Source organism: Ursus arctos, unplaced genomic scaffold (assembly GCF_023065955.2).
Source record: "Ursus arctos isolate Adak ecotype North America unplaced genomic scaffold, UrsArc2.0 scaffold_33, whole genome shotgun sequence".
Lineage (NCBI taxonomy): Eukaryota > Metazoa > Chordata > Mammalia > Carnivora > Ursidae > Ursus > Ursus arctos.
The window spans coordinates 10,510,846-10,529,997 of NW_026623019.1; the positions used below are offsets into that span (position 1 = coordinate 10,510,846).

Consider the following 19,152-nt stretch of genomic DNA (forward strand, 5'->3'; position numbering starts at 1 on the left):
TGTCCTTACAGATTTCTGCATTCAAAACGTTTCCTTCATTACCATTGTAATGGGTTTTTAGGAACTGGTAGCACTAAATGCTTATATTCACTCCACCATATTAAACCTCTCGTTTTTAAACTACGCTGCCTTCATATGATCTCTGGAACTACTTATTTATTTAAACAAGCCCAGGCAAGTTTCAGTTGCATCTCGAGTTTGGAGCAGTAGGGAAGAAACAACAAAACACAAGTCCTTAGACAGTAGGGAAAGGTCAACTTATTTAGGGAGCAAAATCTTGAACCAAAAAAGACAGTCAACAATACCAAGCTGTGAGAGGCATAATTATTTAATGCTATTATGTGGTGGGGCTTATGAAGAATTTTTAGCAGGTAGGAATGCGAAAATTGAAGGTGATGTTTGGTGGCCTCAGATTCCCCAAACATTCTTTTATTGCGTCATTTAATTGAGACCTGGAATGGACCAGGGGCACAATTGCAAGAGATGAGAGTGGCAGTGAGTTCCATGATGAAAAACATAATCTCTTTGCATCAAGCTACCTGATATAAGTCTCATATAATACTCCTGGCTCAAGTTTGTAACAGTAAAACCAAAAGCATAAAAGGTGTCACTCACATTGCCAGTCCCTAGGAGAGGACCAGCTCTTTGGATCTTGGATTTTGCATCTCACCCTTAAAAGCCCCAGGGTGCCAGTCACAGAAGGCAAGCCCACCACTTTTTGGGTCCCACTGTCTTTCATGTCTAAAATCCAAGTTCTAGAAAGACATTTCTGCATCAACTCTGGGCTTTTCCGTTCCTTGATGGTAAATCCCAATGATGAATTGGTCTCAGTAGAATTCAGGAACTGTATGTAACCCATGGTGTTGCCTTCGCTGGGCAGGTGGTGATGACTGTGAGTTGAGAACAATAGGAACGAAGCTTAAAAATCAGAAAAAAATTCAGTCAAATATAAGGAAGACAATTATAGAAACGTTGTATCCGTCAAGCTCCTGGCAGGGCACAGATAACAAGATTATACCTTGAGAAGAGGTTAATAAAAGGCTTGTTCACAAAGGAATGTGCAAGGTGCAGGGAACAGTGAGGCTGAGACTGTCCCTAAGCCTGACCCTATCTGGAATTCCGAATCAGGTACAGAGGACCCCTTGAAAGAACCTGTGGCTTTCCATTAAGGGACACAGCCAGCCTGAGGCTGCAGAGAAGGAACCTATAGAATAACTAGCCCAACCTCACTCTCCTCCCTCCCTCCAAACTTCTGCCAGGGCTTCCCAGTGGCTGAACTTCACTAAAGACAAGAGGGCAAAGGAGCCCCATGGATACAGTCTTTGTAGGCCAGCCTGCTTGGGAAGAGCGCAGGATCTCTTGCACACAGGTGTCAAAGGTCAGCGTGGAGTGAGTTCCCTTAGGAACTTATCTGCAGGCTGCAGGAAGGATTCTTCTTAGAGAAGTTTTGGAAACGGTATACCTGCAGATTATTCTTACAATTAGAGTACATCTTCCAGCTGCCATGAACTCAGGCACATCACATGCGTCACGAACAAAATGCTGGTACTGGACCTAGTGAGATTCATTTTGTGAAATTCATTTTGCAATGAAAAGGTGCTCCCCCAAAGAGGAAGTGCCTATTGTTATTAATCATAAAACCAATTGCATAGCATTTTGCGGCACGCAAAGGACTTTTACGTACGTCATTTTGTATGATTCTCTCATTAATCTTGGGAGGTGGCTGGGAATATAGACCTGTTTGATGAGAAAAGTGAGTCTCAAAGAGGTTGCTAACAATATCACAGCAAACAAGTGGGAAAGGCTGATTTTGAACCAGGTGATTTGAACCACTTGATTCCAAATTCAGGTGCTTGCCACAAAGAGAAATTCAAATCACCTGCAGTGATTTTTTTAACAGCAAGAATGGTGACAATATAAGAAATGTAAGAAATTCTTCCCCTTTGCAGATAGAGCTGAGCAGACTTTGTGACTCGATGTTCGTCCTTAGTAGCTGATGTTTTACTGCCCTCTGTCTGAGAGGACACCCTCTGGTGATGAGTGGAATGGAAATTTGGGTTTTGGAAGTTATACGATTATAACTAGGTTAAAGCCAGAGAGGTCTATCCTGAAAGTCCCTGTAAAACTAAGTGCCTCCCTTAAACTCCAATATTGTCCACCCTTGAAGCTGATCCAGCCTCTAAAGGAGATATGTTTGGTATCCTGATAGCCCCCATGTCTGATATATGCTGCCGTGGTCTACACTAGAATAATCCAAAGGACCAAATAGCCAATAAGATTGGCCAGAGTTTTAATGATAGTAATAAAAAAGCCACCCGAGGGAGTAAGTTTGGGGGACAGTGCATGGTGATTTTGTACATAGCCTATGTGCCTTGGCCCAGGTCCTCATTCTGGGGTTGGTGTTCTGGTGATCTGACTTGGACTTCTCATCGGCAGCCCATCCTGTGCGGGAGAGAAGCTAAGTCTACCAGGCAGCGAATCTCTGGAGCATTCTCTCAACTTGTTTGTTATTCTGACACTCCAGAAGTAGCCCCGTTCATTGTATGATCTCACACTCCTGTCTTGGCAGGTGGATTCAGAATTGTCTTTCTTCCTTTCTTTTTAATATAGAAAATATAATTTGTATAAATCTCCAATCATAAGTGTTGAGTTAGCTGAGTTTTGAGAGTTGGATACACTGATGTAGCCAACATTCAAAACAACAAATGGAACATTTCTGTTGTTTCAGAAAATTCTCCTCTTTCTTCCCAGTCAGTCCCCTCCAAATAGGCACCCCTCTTCTGATTTCTACCCCCTGATTATTTGGTCTATCCTTGAACTTCATGTCCGTGGAAGCTTATAACATCCGGCTTACTTCACTCAAGGTCTTGGAACTGCGTTGTGTTGCTGTGTATCAGTAGTGTGTTCCTTTTTTTTGCAAGAAGTATTCCACTGTTTGAAAATATCACAATTTGTTTACTTAGTCTCCTGCTGTTGGATATTTTGAGTTATTTTCATTTTTGGTCTAATATGCATAAAGCTGCTGTAAGCATTCTTCTGTAAGTCTTTTTGTGGGTATCTGCACTTATTTCTCTGGGTCATTTCCTAGGAGTGGAATAGCGGGTCATACATAAGGTAGGCGTATATTCAGATTTTTTTTTTTTGCAGTTTTTAAATCCATGTTCTACTGTAGTATAGTTTTAGATTTACAGAAGTATTTCAAAGATAATAGAGAGAGGTCCTATATACACCATACGCAGTTTCCCCATCATTGACATCTTACCTTAGTGTAGTACATTTGTCACAACTAACGAACCAATATTGATAAATTATTATCAACTAAAATCCATACTCTTCAGATTTCCTTATTTATATCTAACGTTCTTTTTCTGTCTGTTATCCCAGCCTAGGTTGCCACATTACGTTTGCTTGTCATGTCTCCTTAGGCTCCGCTTGGCAGTGATGGTTTTTCAGACTTCCCTTGTTTTTGGTGACCTTGACCATTTTGAGGAGTACTTGTCAGGTATTTTGTAGCATGGGCCTCAATTGGGATTGTCTGATGTTTTTCTCATGGTTAGACTGAGGTTATCATCGGTTCGGCAGAGGAAGAACACGGAGGTAAAACGCCATCTTCATCACATCACATCAAGGGTACATGCCGTCCACATGACTTATCAGCGATATTAACCTTGGTCCCCTGGTTGATGTCATGTTTGTCAGGTTTCTCCCCTGAAAGATTGCTCCCCCTCTCCTTTCCATTCTGTATTCTTCGGAAGGAACTCACCTGGTACAACCCATACTTGAGGAGTAGGGAGTTGAGGGTTGAGTATCTCCATAAATCACAGTTGAGCTTTGAACAGCAGGAGTCTGAACTGCATGGGTCCACTTACATGCACATTTTTTTTCTTTTCTTTTCTTTTTTAAGATTTATTTATTTGAGAGAGAGGGAGAGAGAGAGAGAGAGAGAGTACTTGAGCACGCAGAAGAATGGGGAGAAGCAGACTCCCTGCTCAGCAGGGACCCCAGTGCAGGGCTCCATCCCAGGATGCTGGGATCATGACCCGAGCAGAAGGCAGACGCTCAACCGACTGAGCCACCCAGGCGCCCCCAGATTTTGTTTCTAATAAATACAGTACAGTTTTGTAAATATATTTTCTCTTCCTTATGATTTTCTTAGTAACATGTTCTTTTCTCTTACTTTATTGTAAGAATACAATATATAATACACATCATATGCAAAATATATGTTCATCAACTATGTCATCGGCAAGGCTTCTGGTCAATAATAGGCTATTAATAGTCAAGTTTATGGGCGGTCAGAAGTCATACTCCGATTTTGCACTGTGTGCAGAGGTTGGGGGTTGGCACCCCTCAGCCCTGCATTGTACAAGGGTCAACTGTATTTGGAATTCTTTGGCATGGGAGGTTTCTATTTAGTTTTTAGGAAGTGGCAGCACCGTTTTATACTCAGACAAGCAATGCGGGAGAGTCCATGTGCTCCCAGTCCTCACCAACACTTGATGTTGTCATTCTTCCTGATTTTAACCAACTATGCGAAGTGTTATCTCACTGTGGTTTTAGTTTGCATTCGTGGTGACTAAGGATGTTGAGTAACTTTTCATGTGCTTATCAGCCACTCCTATATCTTCCTTTGTGAAATATCCGTTCTTTTGCCTGATTTTTTTTTTTTGTGGTGTCTTTTTTTTTTTTTATTGAATTGAGGAGTTACTTTTATATCCTGAATAAAGGTTCTTTGTTTAATATAGGCATGAAATATTTTCTCCCGGTCTGTGGCTTGCCTGTTGGTTTTCTTCACTGTCATTTGCTGAGCTGAATTGAAGGTTTTAATAAAGAGATTTGGAAAGTAATGAATCATGGAACTTTACATCAAAAACTAGGGATGTACTGTATAGTGACTAACATAATATAATAAGAAAATATTATTATAAAAAAAAAAGAGATTGGAGACCCGTGCTGGAAGTAATGAACCCTCACTCTTTCTATATCTGATGTTGCTAATTTTTAGTTATGAAGATCTAGTTTTTATTTATTTATTTATTTATTTATTTTAAAGATTTTATTTATTTGAGAGAGAGAGAACGGGGGAGGAGCAGAGGCAGAGGGAGAAGCAGACAGGAGCCCCACGTGGGGCTTGATCTCAGGACCCTGAGATCATGACCTGAGACGAAACCAAGAGTCCCGCTCAACCGACTGAGCCACCCAGGCACCCCAGAGTTAGGAAGGTTTATGATGTGCTGGTGGGCATAAGGATTATAACCACGCTTTCTTTTCAAGGCATCTGAGATTGCATGAAAAGATAATTTTCGAAGGAAAGTTAGACTTCCCCATAGTAACAATAATTTTGTTGCTGGGTGTGAAGATTCCAGATGTCTTAGGTCTCTTTGAGTAGCAGCTGCCAGTGCATAGGAGAAGCCCAGGTAAGAAGATCATGTTCTGTCCTTGGCCAACTGGGCATCCTCATTCTCCAAAGCTTTGGCATGGTGATGACTGACATAGTGCTGGAGGGGCCGAGCTCTCTGCTGACCCAGTTAAGCCCTACAGACACTGACGAATCATGAGAAACAGTAGCACAGCAGCCGCGGCCAGCATTTCCCACAGGATTTGATGACAGAGTGCATAGTCCTTTTACAGATTTACAAAACAAGGAGAGAAGCAGAGGCCAGACTACTCCTGGAGAGGCAGGAAGAATTCCTCTTAGGAAAAGGGGCATCATGTGATAGTAAATATTGACTCATAACATGGGTTTAGGGGAGATGTTCTCAAGCTTCTTGGAATACCAGTAACAAAGAACAAGCGTCTCACTGGCCAACTCTGGCATTAGCTACCCGAACTGAGGCCTGGTTCTAACACTGATCATCATTAGCTCCAACCTTTTATATTGGCGATAAGATTTGATTTGGATAATATAGTTCTCAAGTTGGAAAGCTGTAGTAGCCTCTGATTGGCACTAAGTAAAATCTGGCTTCTTGGTTGATTTCTGTTAATCCTGAATTATTTAGTGTAACGTTTGGAACATTTAGCTTCGGAGAAAAGTACATAGAAGATCACTATAGACTTATTCTTTAGTACCTACCCTGTGTGGAACTGAGAAAAGACTTACCTTTGTTTTTACTTGTATACTGACACTTCCGGCCAGGAAGGGCTGAGTGCTCTGACTTTCCTGGGTTCCACTTACATGCTGGAATTCTCCATTTGTCCACTTACCATTGATCCTGCAAAACTCAAAAAAAAAAAAAAAATAGCGATGGCTCAAGGAAGAATTGGCCACGGTTTAATGCAACGAACAGATCAGAGCTGAGGGTGTCAGAAAAAAGGCAGAAAAAAAAAAATTAGGGACTTGAGATTATTGAGAAGACTTGAGAGTCAGTGGTCTTCCTCGGCACAGTTTAAAAGTTAAAAATTTAAAAATTCTACAACATGAACAGAAGGTTGGTACATTAAGAACATAGTTCAGACTTTTTTAAAAAAATGTGTGTCCTCTGGGAAGAGAATATGAATTTTTTTTTTAGCTCAGACGAAAGCCTCTCTGAATTTAGCTGTTGTCTTTTCTAACGGCCTCTTTTCCTGCCACTTCAGGTGAATCTCTTTGTGCTGCTCTCTGTGGTGTGTGTCCTCTTAAACCTAGCTGGATTTATTCTCGGCTGCCAGGGGGCCCAGTTTGTGTCCAGCGTGCCCAGGTGTGATCTGGTAAGTCGTCCTAAACCATCGCTGTGCACCTGCTTTCTGGGGGTGGGGGAATGGGGAGGCAGCATGCGCCTGGCAGCACCCTGGAGTGAAACCTGCGCTTTGTTTCATTTTCCCACTTCCCCTGACCGACTTCGGGCCTTTCTTTTTCCAAAGCTGGGACCAGCTAGCAGAGCGCTGCAACCACAGTAAGATACCGTGTCGCTAGTTAGGGAACGGGTCAGTCAGGTGACCACCAGCAGTATCGGTCTGCTCTCATCCGAAGAGGGAAAACGGAGATGATCAGAATACAGGTCAGCAGTCCGTGCTGCGAAACCTCCAGAGGCCGGCTGCGTTTCAGCGTTCAGAGTTTGCCCGATTTGGAGAAGATAAACCTGCCGCGTACGCTACTTCCCCTGTAGCACTCTGGGGCAGCAGGCTGTAGTCACAACTTCCGCTTTCCAGGGCTCTTGGAATTTCAGGATTGTGGCTAAGAGGTTGTGGGCCTGCAAAATCTCCGAAGAATTTCTTTTAATTTTTGACTGGGGTAAAATGCATGTCGTAGCATGAAATGTACCATCTTGATTTTTAAGAGTTAAGTTGAGTAGCTGAAGTACATTCACGTTGTTGTGCAACCAATCTCCAGGACATTTTTCTTGTTGCAAAACTGAAACTCTATCCATATTAAACAGCTCCCCCGCCCTCCAGGCCCTCCCCCTACCCTTCCCACCTGGGCCCCGCCTCTGGCAACCGTGCCTCTCCTTTCTGACTCTTTGAATGGAACTACTCTAGACACCTGATCTCACTGGAATTCCACAGCATGTATCTTTTTTTTTTTTTTTTTTAGATTTTATTTGTTTATTTGAGAGAGAGCATGAGCGGGGGAGGGGCAAAGGGAGAAGGACAAGCAAAGTCCCTGCTGAGCATCAGGACCTGAGCCAAAGGCGGATGCTTAACCCACCGAGCCGCCCAGGCACCCCAGCATGTGTCTTTCTGTGACTGGCTTATTTCACTTAGCCTGATGTCCTCAACATGTCTGCCTGTTGTAGCATGTGGCAGAATTTCTTAACTTTTTAAGACTTGAATAATATTCCATTGCATGCATATACCATATAATTTTTTTAACCACAGAAATGGGACCTTTGAGACCTTGCTTTCAATTCTTTTGGGTGTATAACCAATTACTGGCCATCTTTGAACTTTCTTTCCCCCCCCAGGTTTATATTTTTAATTAATTAATTAATTAATTAATTTTTCTTATTATGTTGTGTTAGTCACCGTACAGCACATAATTAGTTTTTGATGTCGTGTTCCATGATTCATTGTTTGTGTGTAACACCCAGTGCTCCATGCGATACGTGCCCTCCTTAAAACCCATCACGGGGCTAGCCCCATCATCTTTGAACTTTCTAAAAGGACTTCTCAATGACAAGTACCTCCGTGTGGCTCAGAGCAAAAGAACGGGGCTCTTGAGAAGTTGTAGTCAATCTCATCTATTTGGAACTTGGTGACAAGGCCGTGTTGCCCCTTAGAAACCAGGGGGATGCCAGCGGAGGAGGGACCACATTTCTCAAAGTGCTGTGATAAAGCCCTGGCCTTCCCCAGTAGGAGGACTCCTCAGAGACCCACCACAAACCCATTGCTCTTTCTTTTTTTTTTTTTTAAAGATTTTATTTATTTATGTGACAGACAGCCAGCAAGAGAGGGAACACAGCAGGGGAGAGGGAGAGGAAGAAGCAGGCTCCCAGCCGAGGAGCCCGATGTGGGACTTGATCACGGAACGCCAGGATCACGCCCTGAGCCGAAGGCAGACGCTTAACGACTGCGCTACCCAGGCGCCCCTCCATTGCTCTTTCTTAACCCTTCTTTTCTCCTTTTCTGATTTTGTCACCCCATTGTTTATTAACCTTACGTTACGGGATCCCAGGCTCACAGCCTTTTCTGGTGTGTAAGGCCCCCTGCAATTCACCCTTGTCCTGCCCGCTCCCGGAGGCAGCTTAACTCCCTGTCATTGCTCCAAAGCCTGCCTGGCATTGCCCTACTTTCGTAGTTTTAACAACACTATCTCTCCCCCCAAATTCCCTCTCCCTCAGTCCTTGTTCCTCCAAATCATATCAGTCCTTTACAGCCCCATTCAGAGATTATCTCCTTTAGGAACCAGTCCCTGAACCCCCAGGAAAGATCACCTTCTAGAACGTCCTATATGTACATCTCTCAGGTATTTATCCTTTTCATTTTTTGTACTAGAGACATTCATACACCTGTCTTCTCCGTTCTTCTGAGCCGGGATCTCCCCAAGGGCAGTGTCTGCTTCTCTCTTATTTTGGGAGTTCCCAAAGGCCCCCTGCACTGCCTCCCACTCCTTCACATACAGAGTTTCCAGAAAAAAAAAGTGTTGTTTTCCAATTACTAACCACACAGCAAATTAGAAGGGGCAAAGAGACCAGGCACAGGCTGAAAGTGAAGAGTCACAGTATGGGGAAGACAGTTTGGCAGAATTGTAGCCTCTCTGTGTCAAGACACTGATGAGAGGCTGCCGAGAGTAAAAAGGAAAGTCAGACCTCGTTCCTGACCTAGAAGTTTATCACGTGCAAGAGGAACAGGGTTAGCACGGCAGACGCTCCAGTGGTGTTTGTGGGGGGAATGAATAGGTGCCCAGCTGCAGGTAGATGCATTGGGTTTGGCCGGCAGAGTGAGACACCGCGCTGGGGGCATGCAAAGAAAGAAAAGCCTGTACCCGGGGGAGGATAAGGAAAGGCACCAGGACTACCAAGATTTGAGATGGACCTTGAATGATGAATAAATAAGGAGAGTGGGTGGAGCCCGAGAGAGGAGAGAACTCAGAGGGTAGTGGTGGGAAATGAGCCTTGGTAGCTCTGGAGAAAGCAAAAGCCAGATTGCAGGGGTCAAGGGTATAGTTAATGGACTTTTCTGAGAAATCCTGTGGCTCTCGACCCTGAGAGCCCATTAGACTCACCGGGGGGGAACTTTGTAAAGACTCCCCTAACTGGGGCCCCATAGCCTGATTTTCAGTTGGCCTGGAGGGGGGTGGTGTCTAGGCATCCATATCTTTTTATATGTTAAGTGTATTTTTAATTATACCTTTTTTCCCCCACCACAAAACCAACTCTGATTTTATCTGATTATAAAACTGTAAAAATGTGGACAAGTCATAAAAGTATAGGACAGAACTCAAAAATCATTTGAAATCTCACTCTTCTGGGTAAGCACTGTTAACCAGTTGGTGGATTTTTGGGGCACCTCTTTATATATATGCATAAAAGCACACAATTTCCATCAGTGGGACCATATCATAATTGTTGTTTTTCATTAGTGAGTCTGTTTGACCTTTTTGGGGAAAGGGACACTCTTCCTCATTCCCTCTCCACCATGCTAGTCACTCCAAATCCCTGCTAACAAGCTAGGGGTCTCCCTCCATATGTTCAGATTATCTCACATAAATATGTAGGGGGTGGACCTAATCGTGATTTATTTTCCAAAAACGGGACGTATTGTATCCACTCCCCTGCGTACTGCTTTTCTCACTTGCAGATTGAACACTCGTCTTTGTTCGAGCAGGTTGGTTCTCTATTGCCTTGCTGTCTGCTGGTTTGGGTTTTGGCCATCAACACAATGGAGCCACGCATACCATCCTGCACATCGCGCTGGGTGCTTTTCACCAGGTGGAGGAAGGTCCCAGATTGTTCCTCGTGGAGAGGGTGTAGTTTTTCTTCTGTTTGTCTCATTTCTTCAAAAAATTACACATTCAACCCTTTGGTGACTCTCTCCGTTTTTTTAAATGGAGGTAAAATTTACAATGAAATGCACAGATCTGAAGCGTGCAGTTCATTGAGTTTTGACAATGTATACATTCATCTTGACAAATGTATACACTCAGGAACATACCCCAAACAAGATCTAGAACATTAGTTTTGCCTGTTCTTGCATTTCACCCGAATGGAGTTATAGGGTACGTACCTTTTGGTCTGTCTTGTTTTGCTCAGCATAACAATTTCGAGATTCACCCATGATTTTGTGTTGCGTCAGTTGCTTGGTTTTTGTTTTTTGGGGTTTTTTTGGCACGTCAGTTTTTCATTGTATAAAAATATCATGGTTTGTTTTATCCACTCTCCTGTTGATGGGCATTTCCACTGTTTCCAGTTTGGGGGTATTATGAACAGAGCTCCTGCAAACATTTTTGTACAGTTGTGGTTTTTCTTGTGGGCCCATTCTCATTTCTCTTGAGTAAATAAGTAGTTGTGGGATTTGCTCAGTCACATGGTAAACGTGTGTCTGTCTAACTTTATAAGAAACTGCTAAATACTTTCCAAAGTGGTTGGGGAATAAGTATTTTCATTTTAAAATATAGGCCCGGTTCCTTTATTAAAAGGTTCAACTTAGATTTCTACCAGTGACCCTCTGCTTGGCTGCAAGCATTTCTCTCTAACTTTCGTCAGTCTGGTGGGGCTGGTGTGAGAGCTCATCGTTATGCTAGCTTGCAGTTCCCTCATTGCTAGAGAAGGTGTCCTCCTGTTTTGCAAGCTTTCTAGAAGATGCTAATGAACAGCCAATGTGGAGAACCATGCTCCTGGTGATGAGGAGAGGGCGGGGAGGGCCTAGTGGCGTCAGGGAATAGTAGTATCAAGGTTGAAGGGTGGATGGTTTGCATGTCCAGGCTTGAACAGGGTTGTTTGTGGATGGTTGAAGAGATCGAAGAGACGTTGGAATACCTTTGCAGAAACACTGGGGCAGAGCCGGGATTAAGAAGGGAGGTGAAGGGTCAGGAACAGAAAGAACAAGAAACACAAAACACACTGTTGCCTGGCACCATTTTGCACAGAGCCTCAGGGCTGCCGTGTCTGCTGGGCACAGCCACGGATTTCATTTTTATTTGGATAATGATTAAGCTTTCCAAAAGCCTTGTGTAAAGAGATTAACCTTCACCCATCTGGAAAATTGTTGCCTCCAGACCAGCTGACCCCAGAAGTTCCGGATAGCTGAGGTTTCCAGATATAGACAAGTCAGGCTGTGTGTAAATAATGCCCCCCTGTGTGTGTGCAACCCACATAGGCCTGCTTTGTCTCTTAACTGAATGCCTTGTGCCAAGAATGGACTTGACTGGGAGGGGAGTGCTTTGTAAGACGACACCGAGTATTACCTGAGGGAGGCAAAATCCTTAGGTAAGATTTGGAAGCTTACCTAAGTACAAGAAATGGAAACCCGCACTGCATGGTGTTGAGAAAAGCGAACGTGGTTGGTGCTTGGGAAGAGGAGGGCCTTGGGTGCGTGAGCAGAATGCAGCAACTCGACGGCTGCTTATTTGTAACTATTAAATAGTTCTGTTAGTATTAAATCAGGGAGTCCTCAGCGGGACTGCAGAGGAAGAAGCCCATCAGGAGTAACGCTTGCTGGCTTTAGCCCAGGGTGAGGACTGTTATTGATTCATGGAAGAGGGACTAAGAGGAAGCCGGTGATCCCCGAGAGGAAATGAAATCCCACCCTGTCCAGACCCTGCCTAGAGAAATCCTGTCTGAATGGCCACAGTTTTCCCTAAGAAGGCAAAAATCTAGTGTAGATGTTAGCCCCGGGATGTGCCTTCAATATGTGAGACAATGGAAGAAAAATTAAAACACAGACAGTCTTTTGCTTTTGTGTGTGTCTGGGCGGGGGGGGGGGGTCGGATTGCAGATCTAGGTGTGGGGACCATGTGGAGATAGCAGTCTCTGTGGGCAAACCAGGAAAGGACAGAAACCAAGTGGAAATGAATGGATAGAGATGGAGTCTATTGAGGTAACTCTGGTTGTAATTCTTTGTATCAGAGGCAGAATTTATTATCAAATTCTGGGCATCGGTGTTTGATATAATAATGTATCCCCTTTCAATGTGGTTTAGGGACGGAGAATAAAAAATGTTGCAGGATCCATGGAGTTTTGGAAGAGGCAAAACTAATCCTTGTGGAAAAAATCAAAACAGTGTTTGCCTGGAGGAGGGTGGGGGCAGGGATTGATGGGGAAGGGCGTGATGGAATTTTCTCTGGTGATGCTATGTTCTGTATGTTGATAAGGGTTTGGGGTGCACAAGGGTATGCATTGCTTAAAATTCTGCAAATGGTATGCTTAAGATTTGTGTGTGTAAATTTTGCGTGTATGTAAGTAAGTTTCACATCCAAAGAAAGAGAAACCCAAAACCAAAAAAATGTGTAATCTTTAGTGGAAATTTTTCCCTTTGCTTCCTAATCAACTTATCTTATAAGGAACTATATTTTCTCTTAATTTGGAAAAATACCATTAATTTGTTACTAGAGGGTAACTACGGGGTAAGTTTGGTTAGAAGGTAAGAATTTTAATTCAATTAAAAAAAAAGACTCTTTTTTCTTTTAAGTAACTCGAACACTGTAGATGTTCAGTTATTCGTAAAGATTCCTGAAGAATGCTGCAACTAGTGACGTCAAAGCTGCCTGATTAAGTTAGCAAGTATGAAAAAGACATGGCTCTCCCTTTTAATCAAAATAGAATAGCCAACTCCAACAACGCAAAAGGGAAAGCAAGTAAAGAATGAACCTCTGCTCCCAAATTATGGGTCTTAATTAGCTGAAACCAAGTGTTGCTTATTTTCGCAACTCGATTCAAGGGAAACTTCGAAAAGTGGGTAAAAGTTTGCAAAACATTTCACTACAAATATGAGATTACTCATCACTGGTGTTATCACTTCAACTCTGTGACCACATTGAAGATGTCAAACTGAGAGATCTGCTTAAGCCTACACGGTTTAGGGCTACTGTTCCCCAGATACACCCTGTGTTTCTCACAGGCACATGGCAGCTTAAGCTTCCTTGCCTTCTTGGAGTTAGGTAGGGCCTTAAGCTTCGCTTTGGCAATGAAATGTGAGCTAAAGCGATGAGTGTCATTTGCAAGAGGAAGATTTAAGCTAGAGTTACGAGATTGAGCAAGTAAAAACACAGAGCGCCCAATTAAACCTGAGTTTCAAATAAACTGCTACTAGTTTTTTAACTGGGTGTCCCATAGTTTATCCAGCAACCGTACTTTAAGTGCCAAGGTGCATTTTGTCATGTGCTCCCCACCTCTGTGGCAAAGTGATCATTAATCCTAAGCTGGTGTGTGCTTCATCAGCCTGGGTTCCCGGCTGACCTGCAGCGGGCATTAGCATGTTCAAGAAATAGCCTTGTCCTTACAACAGCATACCCCCGCCCACGCGGATGGATCCAGACACTGCCCAGCTCGGAACCCTCGTTCTGTGGGATTGGTTCTCCAGTGGTATTTATTCTCAATAATTAAATTATGGTTCTGCCTTTTCCCCCTTTAGGTGGACTTAGGGGAAGGCAAGATTTGCTTCTGTTGCGAAGAATTTCAACCAGCCAAATGCACGGACAAAGAAAATGCCTTGAAACTCTTTCCGGTTCAGCCTTGCAGTGCTGTTCACCTTCTACTAAAGGTACCTCGAGTGGGTCCCACCCCCACCAGTAAATACACTACAGAGCCGTCAGAGAAGGCAAAGTTACTAGAAATATCCCCACTCTCTTACCTCCCTCAAACAATTGCGCTGCTGAAAGCGGATAGGAGCCAACGCTCATCAGTGACCCAGAGACAGAAGTGACTTCAGGAAGAAGCATGGATGACTGTGTGTCTTTTAAATGATGCATGGATGGCTTTCTTTGTGTCCAAGAATTACAAGATAGCAAAAAATGTGAAGGGGTCTAAATACATACATTTGTGTGTATATGTATTTATATGCATGCATATCCATTCATACTGACGCACGATGTAGCTACACGTAGATGATACAGCTTTTAGCAAAACCTTAAGTCGATTTTTTTAAAGGAGGCTTCACACCCGTGTGAGGCTTGAACTAGCGAAGCTGAGATAAAGAGTTGCACGTTTTACCAACGGTGCCAGCCAGGCGCCCCTGCTTTGAGCAAAACCTTTAAACTGCATGCCCATTTGTCCTTGTTCTGATGCTCCTTTGCTGCCTTCAGTGAGTCCCGTGGGCTGTTGGGTGCTGCCGAGCCAGGACACAGAGGCTTAGGACAGATAATCGGTTAGAAAACGCAAGGGAAATTCATGCATCTTACCTCTTGTTTCACAGGCAGCAGCTATAATAAGCGAGAGATCAAAAACCATACCAGTTGCAGAGAAGTACAAAATTACCCTTTATTAGGGAATTGGACAAGAGTTGAGTCCTGACTTAACGGCTCTCGAGCCCAGTGAGTGACAAGATCAGTTGGTGAACCTGGAGGTGTTAGCTTCTGGGTAATCCCTCGCTGAGGGCTTTCTTCAGATCTTTGTTTTGGGTTTGTTTTTTGTTCCGAGGAGGAATCTCTCAGCTGCCAGCTCTCTGAATTGTGTAGAATGGAAAAGTGGCCTTCTATCTTTGGCTTCTGGATTTCTGGTAGCTGAGTCACCCTCAAACTTTCTGAGCCAGGACCCGTCTTGGGGGAAGCCTTGCTAAGGAGCCAGGACTGTGGCAACAGAAACTTTTGGAATTGCCCTTACTGCTATTTTGAGACGTGGGTTTAGAGAAGAGACGCCCTCTTTACACTCTGGCTGGCCTGCGCCCCACACTGTTGTAGTTGGGTGCACAGGGGAGCTCTGCCAGGTGCTCCCGAAATAGAGTCCGTGGCCACAGATAAGTCAGCAGGCCGTCCCCGGTGGGAGGCTGGGAATTGCTATCACTGGGGACACCAACGTCAGAAGAGACACTCATTGCTCTCCTGGAAGGAACATTTCTAGACAATATTCTGAGCTGGCAAAAAGAAAAATTGTCATACCAGGGTTTTCTGGGATAGGAAAGCTCAAAAGTTAGTTTTTAAAATTAGGAAGCGCATATGACTGCACGAGAGTCCTATCAATAACCAGTATTTATTTGGCACTCAGGCTGAGCCAAACATCAAAGTCCTTGGCCTGTATTTTCCCACGAGAATTGCCTTATTGGGACATCATTATTATTCTTTAAAAAAGTTTTTCTATTGCCTTCTGGTCATCAGCTTTGACGTGCTCAGTGGTGTTACTGTTTCCTTGTTCTAGAAAGTCCTTTTCGCCCTGTGTGCCTTGAACGCCCTGACCACCACTGTCTGCTTGGTGGCAGCTGCCCTTCGCTACCTCCAGATATTTGCAGCCCGAAGATCCTGCATTGTAAGTCCATACAAGGTGGCCCCATGACCGTGTCCCACAGAGCCTTTGCTGTGAAGGCTGTTGACTAACCAAGGTGCTGTTTCATTAGGATGAATCTCAGATTTCTGCCGAAGAAGTAGAAGAACACGGACGGATCCCAGACCCTGATGACTTCGTGCCACCAGTGCCCCCCCCTTCCTATTTTGCAACATTTTACTCGTGCACACCCCGGATGAACCGCAGGTAGCCTTCCTAAGTGCCCGCACCCCAGCTGTGTGTGAGATGCTTTCGGTTTGGAGGACTGAAGGATTTCCAGGACTCATAGCATGAGCTCACTTCTCTCCAAGATCTAGACGGATGGCGTTATTTTTCAGGATTTTCTTTTTCTTTCCTTTTCCCTTTCTTTCTCTCTTCCTTCCTTCCTTCCTTCCTTCCTTCCTTCCTTCCTTCCTTCCTTCCTTCCTTCCTTCCTTCCTTCCTCTCTCTCTTTCTTTCTTTCTTTCTTTCAAGTAGGCTCCCGGCCCAATGTGGGGCTTGAACTCACAGACCCTGAGATCTAGGGTCCGTGCTCAACCTGACTAAGCCCGCCAGGAACTCCTTTTTAGGAATTTCTATTCCCCTTCCTCACCCTGCTCTTTTGTGTGATAAATGGCTTGAAACCAAAGAAAAGTCCCACCTTGACCTAAGGATATACTTTTTTCCATTTCAATTAGCTTCCCAGGAAAACTGACACCCAGTGAGACAGCCGCTGTCATGTGACTTGATTGAGAGCTGCTGTTGTCCTGGAAACGCGCTCAGGCCGAACCGTTGTTCATTATAACACCATCAGCGGGTCCCCAAATCATGACTCTTCCCAGCCATTAAAAAAAGATTAATTATTCATGACTTCTCCCTGGTCTAGAAAGAATAGACACCACGCTGATTTCCTTTTTCAAATTCTAGCTCCGAGTTTATCATTTGTTTCTTAAATCTTAGAAATGACTGTCCGCAGAAGGAAATGCTGCGTGCATACATCTGATTGTTAGAGACTTCTAGAATTGTACCTCTCTAAAGAATGACTATGTTTATTCATTCGACAAACATTTAATCAGTCCTCTGCAGCTGACTAGTCACCCCGCTGGGTTGGTGACATTCCGGATGACTTAGACCTGCCTCTTTCCCCTCTCCAGGAGCTCGCAGTCTAGGTCATTACAGATGAGTGTTGCAAGGATCATAAAAGAAGGAAGAGTCAGCCAGTCAGGGTTGGCTACGTGGGTGAAGTGATCTTAAGCCGAATTTCAAGGATAAGCAAATGATATTTAAGCTTCCAAAAGAAAACCTCTCAATTCTGTAAGAAAGACTTATGTCTTCAGCTTGAGATTCAGAGGGCCAGGAATTTCTACCTTTAATCCCCAAGGTACGCATGGAGAGTCATCAAACAAATAAATGTACCAGCCTTGGGGTTTTTGGAAATCCACTTGCTAATACTCAGAGCGTCCCCATGGGGCTTTGAAGCAGGTCACCAGCGGGAGCTACCACCCAGACACTGTTAACGTTCTTTTCCACGGGGAACCTCGCAACCTGTTACTCAGAGTCATGCCTACACCCCACCTCCACACCCTCCCCTCCTCACCCACCTAGGGGGAGCTCAAGATGGCCACAAAGTTGGAGGGGCGCCCGTGGGTGCACGGGGGGAAATTCAGCCTCCCTGTTGTTCAGGGGGCAGTGTACTAGAATTTTGAAGCTTGGGGGGTTAGGATGACTTTCCTCGTGTATTAGGAAATGAGCCAAGAATTACAGGGGCCAGAGAGACATACTCGTTGTGTACCAAAGGACACATTTGCTCATACCTTAGCCCAGTCTTGGGCTGTGTGCAGAGGGACATGTTGGAAGGCACTAAAAAAAATAAATAAAGAAAGAAAAAGCCTGTTATTTCATGGTTGGAAAGAGAAATGCCCTCTTCGAGAAGGAGAATTAATTGGCTCTCTGAGATTGTAGGTGAGCCCTTGGTTGACCTAAGAGGAGGCAACAGACAGATTTAATTTCCTGCAGTGGCAGAAAGGGAAAGTGACTCACTCGGGTGTAGGAGTCGAGCTGCCCGCCCGTGTCCTGTAGACCGCCCCTCCCCTGCCTTCCGTTCTCTCTTCCATTTCTCTTGTGGGTTCTTCCATAGTAGTGCTTATCAGTGTGGATATTTCCACTCTGGGATGCACGCGCATCCCTGGATTCGCCCCTCTGAATCCTGAGACTGCCGTTCCCCAAATCCAGACAAGCTTCTCACCAAGTTTTCACCAAGGGCTTTACCATTCAGAACTTTCTGGAAGGAACATGGGGGAGGGTGTTAAAGTAATACATCCTTGTGGAAAAAAGACACTGCTAGGCCTAACGTATATACCTGGAGGTCTAGATCATATCTCCAACAGGCAAACAGCCTCATTTTCTGAAATCCTCCCAATACCAGAGGACGGTCCACTTTCCTTGTTAAAATGGCTACATTTATTCACCTTTAGAGACATATTGTATCAAAGGTATTTTGACATTTGACCAAGTTTGCTAGATTCTTATACATCCACTTTATAGACACTAACTGTTTGACCCCAATTGGTAATTTTCTTTCTTATAAGCAGGCAGGCAAGAATAGTAACAGATGTTTTCTTTAATATTTCCATAACAGGTTACGTGCAGAGTTTTCACACAATGCAAATTCCCCACTTCCTGCAAGGTATTATGACCTCTCAGAGAAGTTTATTTATTTACCTTCTATAAATACAACCACTTCATGCCTTGGTCCCCTCCTTGAGAAAGGACTTCTCAAATTACCGCCATAAACAGAAACCTGATTGCGGTGAAGGTTTCCATCCAAAGATGGGTTTCTGCCTTGTGACTTGATTTGTAAGGACAGTCGGGGCTGTGTGCTCCTCCTCCACGACCCCAGGGAGCCTTTCCCCCACCCCCATCCTCAGAAATTGGTTGGAGCTGGGATCAAAAACGAGAGCCTTCCAGTTATTACGTGGCTGGGGAATCTGGTTGTACCCTAGGGACATAATGTGTTACAGGAGAGGGAAGATTATGGAAAACTGAACACAGGCATTTATTCCTCGGTGGTGAACATAATAAACTCATTCTCTTTCCTCATGAAGTTCAGAACCCAGACTCAGGTGGAGCCAGGCTCTGCTGGTGGGTGACTCCGTGCCCTGTGCGCCCCACCGCCTTCCCAGCACACAAGGGAGGACCACTCTTTGGTCGTCTTGGTTGCCGCATACCCCTCGCATGAGTTCTCAAAGCCTCGTTGTCAACTTGCGCAGAACACAGTTTGCAGGCTCTGGGTTTCCTGTCGTCCTCGGTGCTCACGAGCATGAACCAGTGAAGGCTTCCTGGAGAG

The 19,152-nt window shown here is 44.4% G+C and overlaps 1 protein-coding gene across 2 annotated transcripts in view; it reads left to right on the forward strand.

Moving 5' to 3' along the window:
• Positions 1-19,152, forward strand: part of ENTREP1 (endosomal transmembrane epsin interactor 1) — a 61,162-nt gene that overhangs the window by 29,415 nt on the left and 12,595 nt on the right. For both annotated transcript variants that reach the window (XM_048218279.2, XM_026519340.4), the window contains 4 exons: positions 6,577-6,687; positions 13,987-14,115; positions 15,705-15,812; positions 15,901-16,034. In XM_048218279.2, the coding sequence (XP_048074236.2) occupies positions 6,577-6,687; positions 13,987-14,115; positions 15,705-15,812; positions 15,901-16,034 (482 nt within the window). The remainder of the gene's footprint in view (positions 1-6,576; positions 6,688-13,986; positions 14,116-15,704; positions 15,813-15,900; positions 16,035-19,152) is intronic.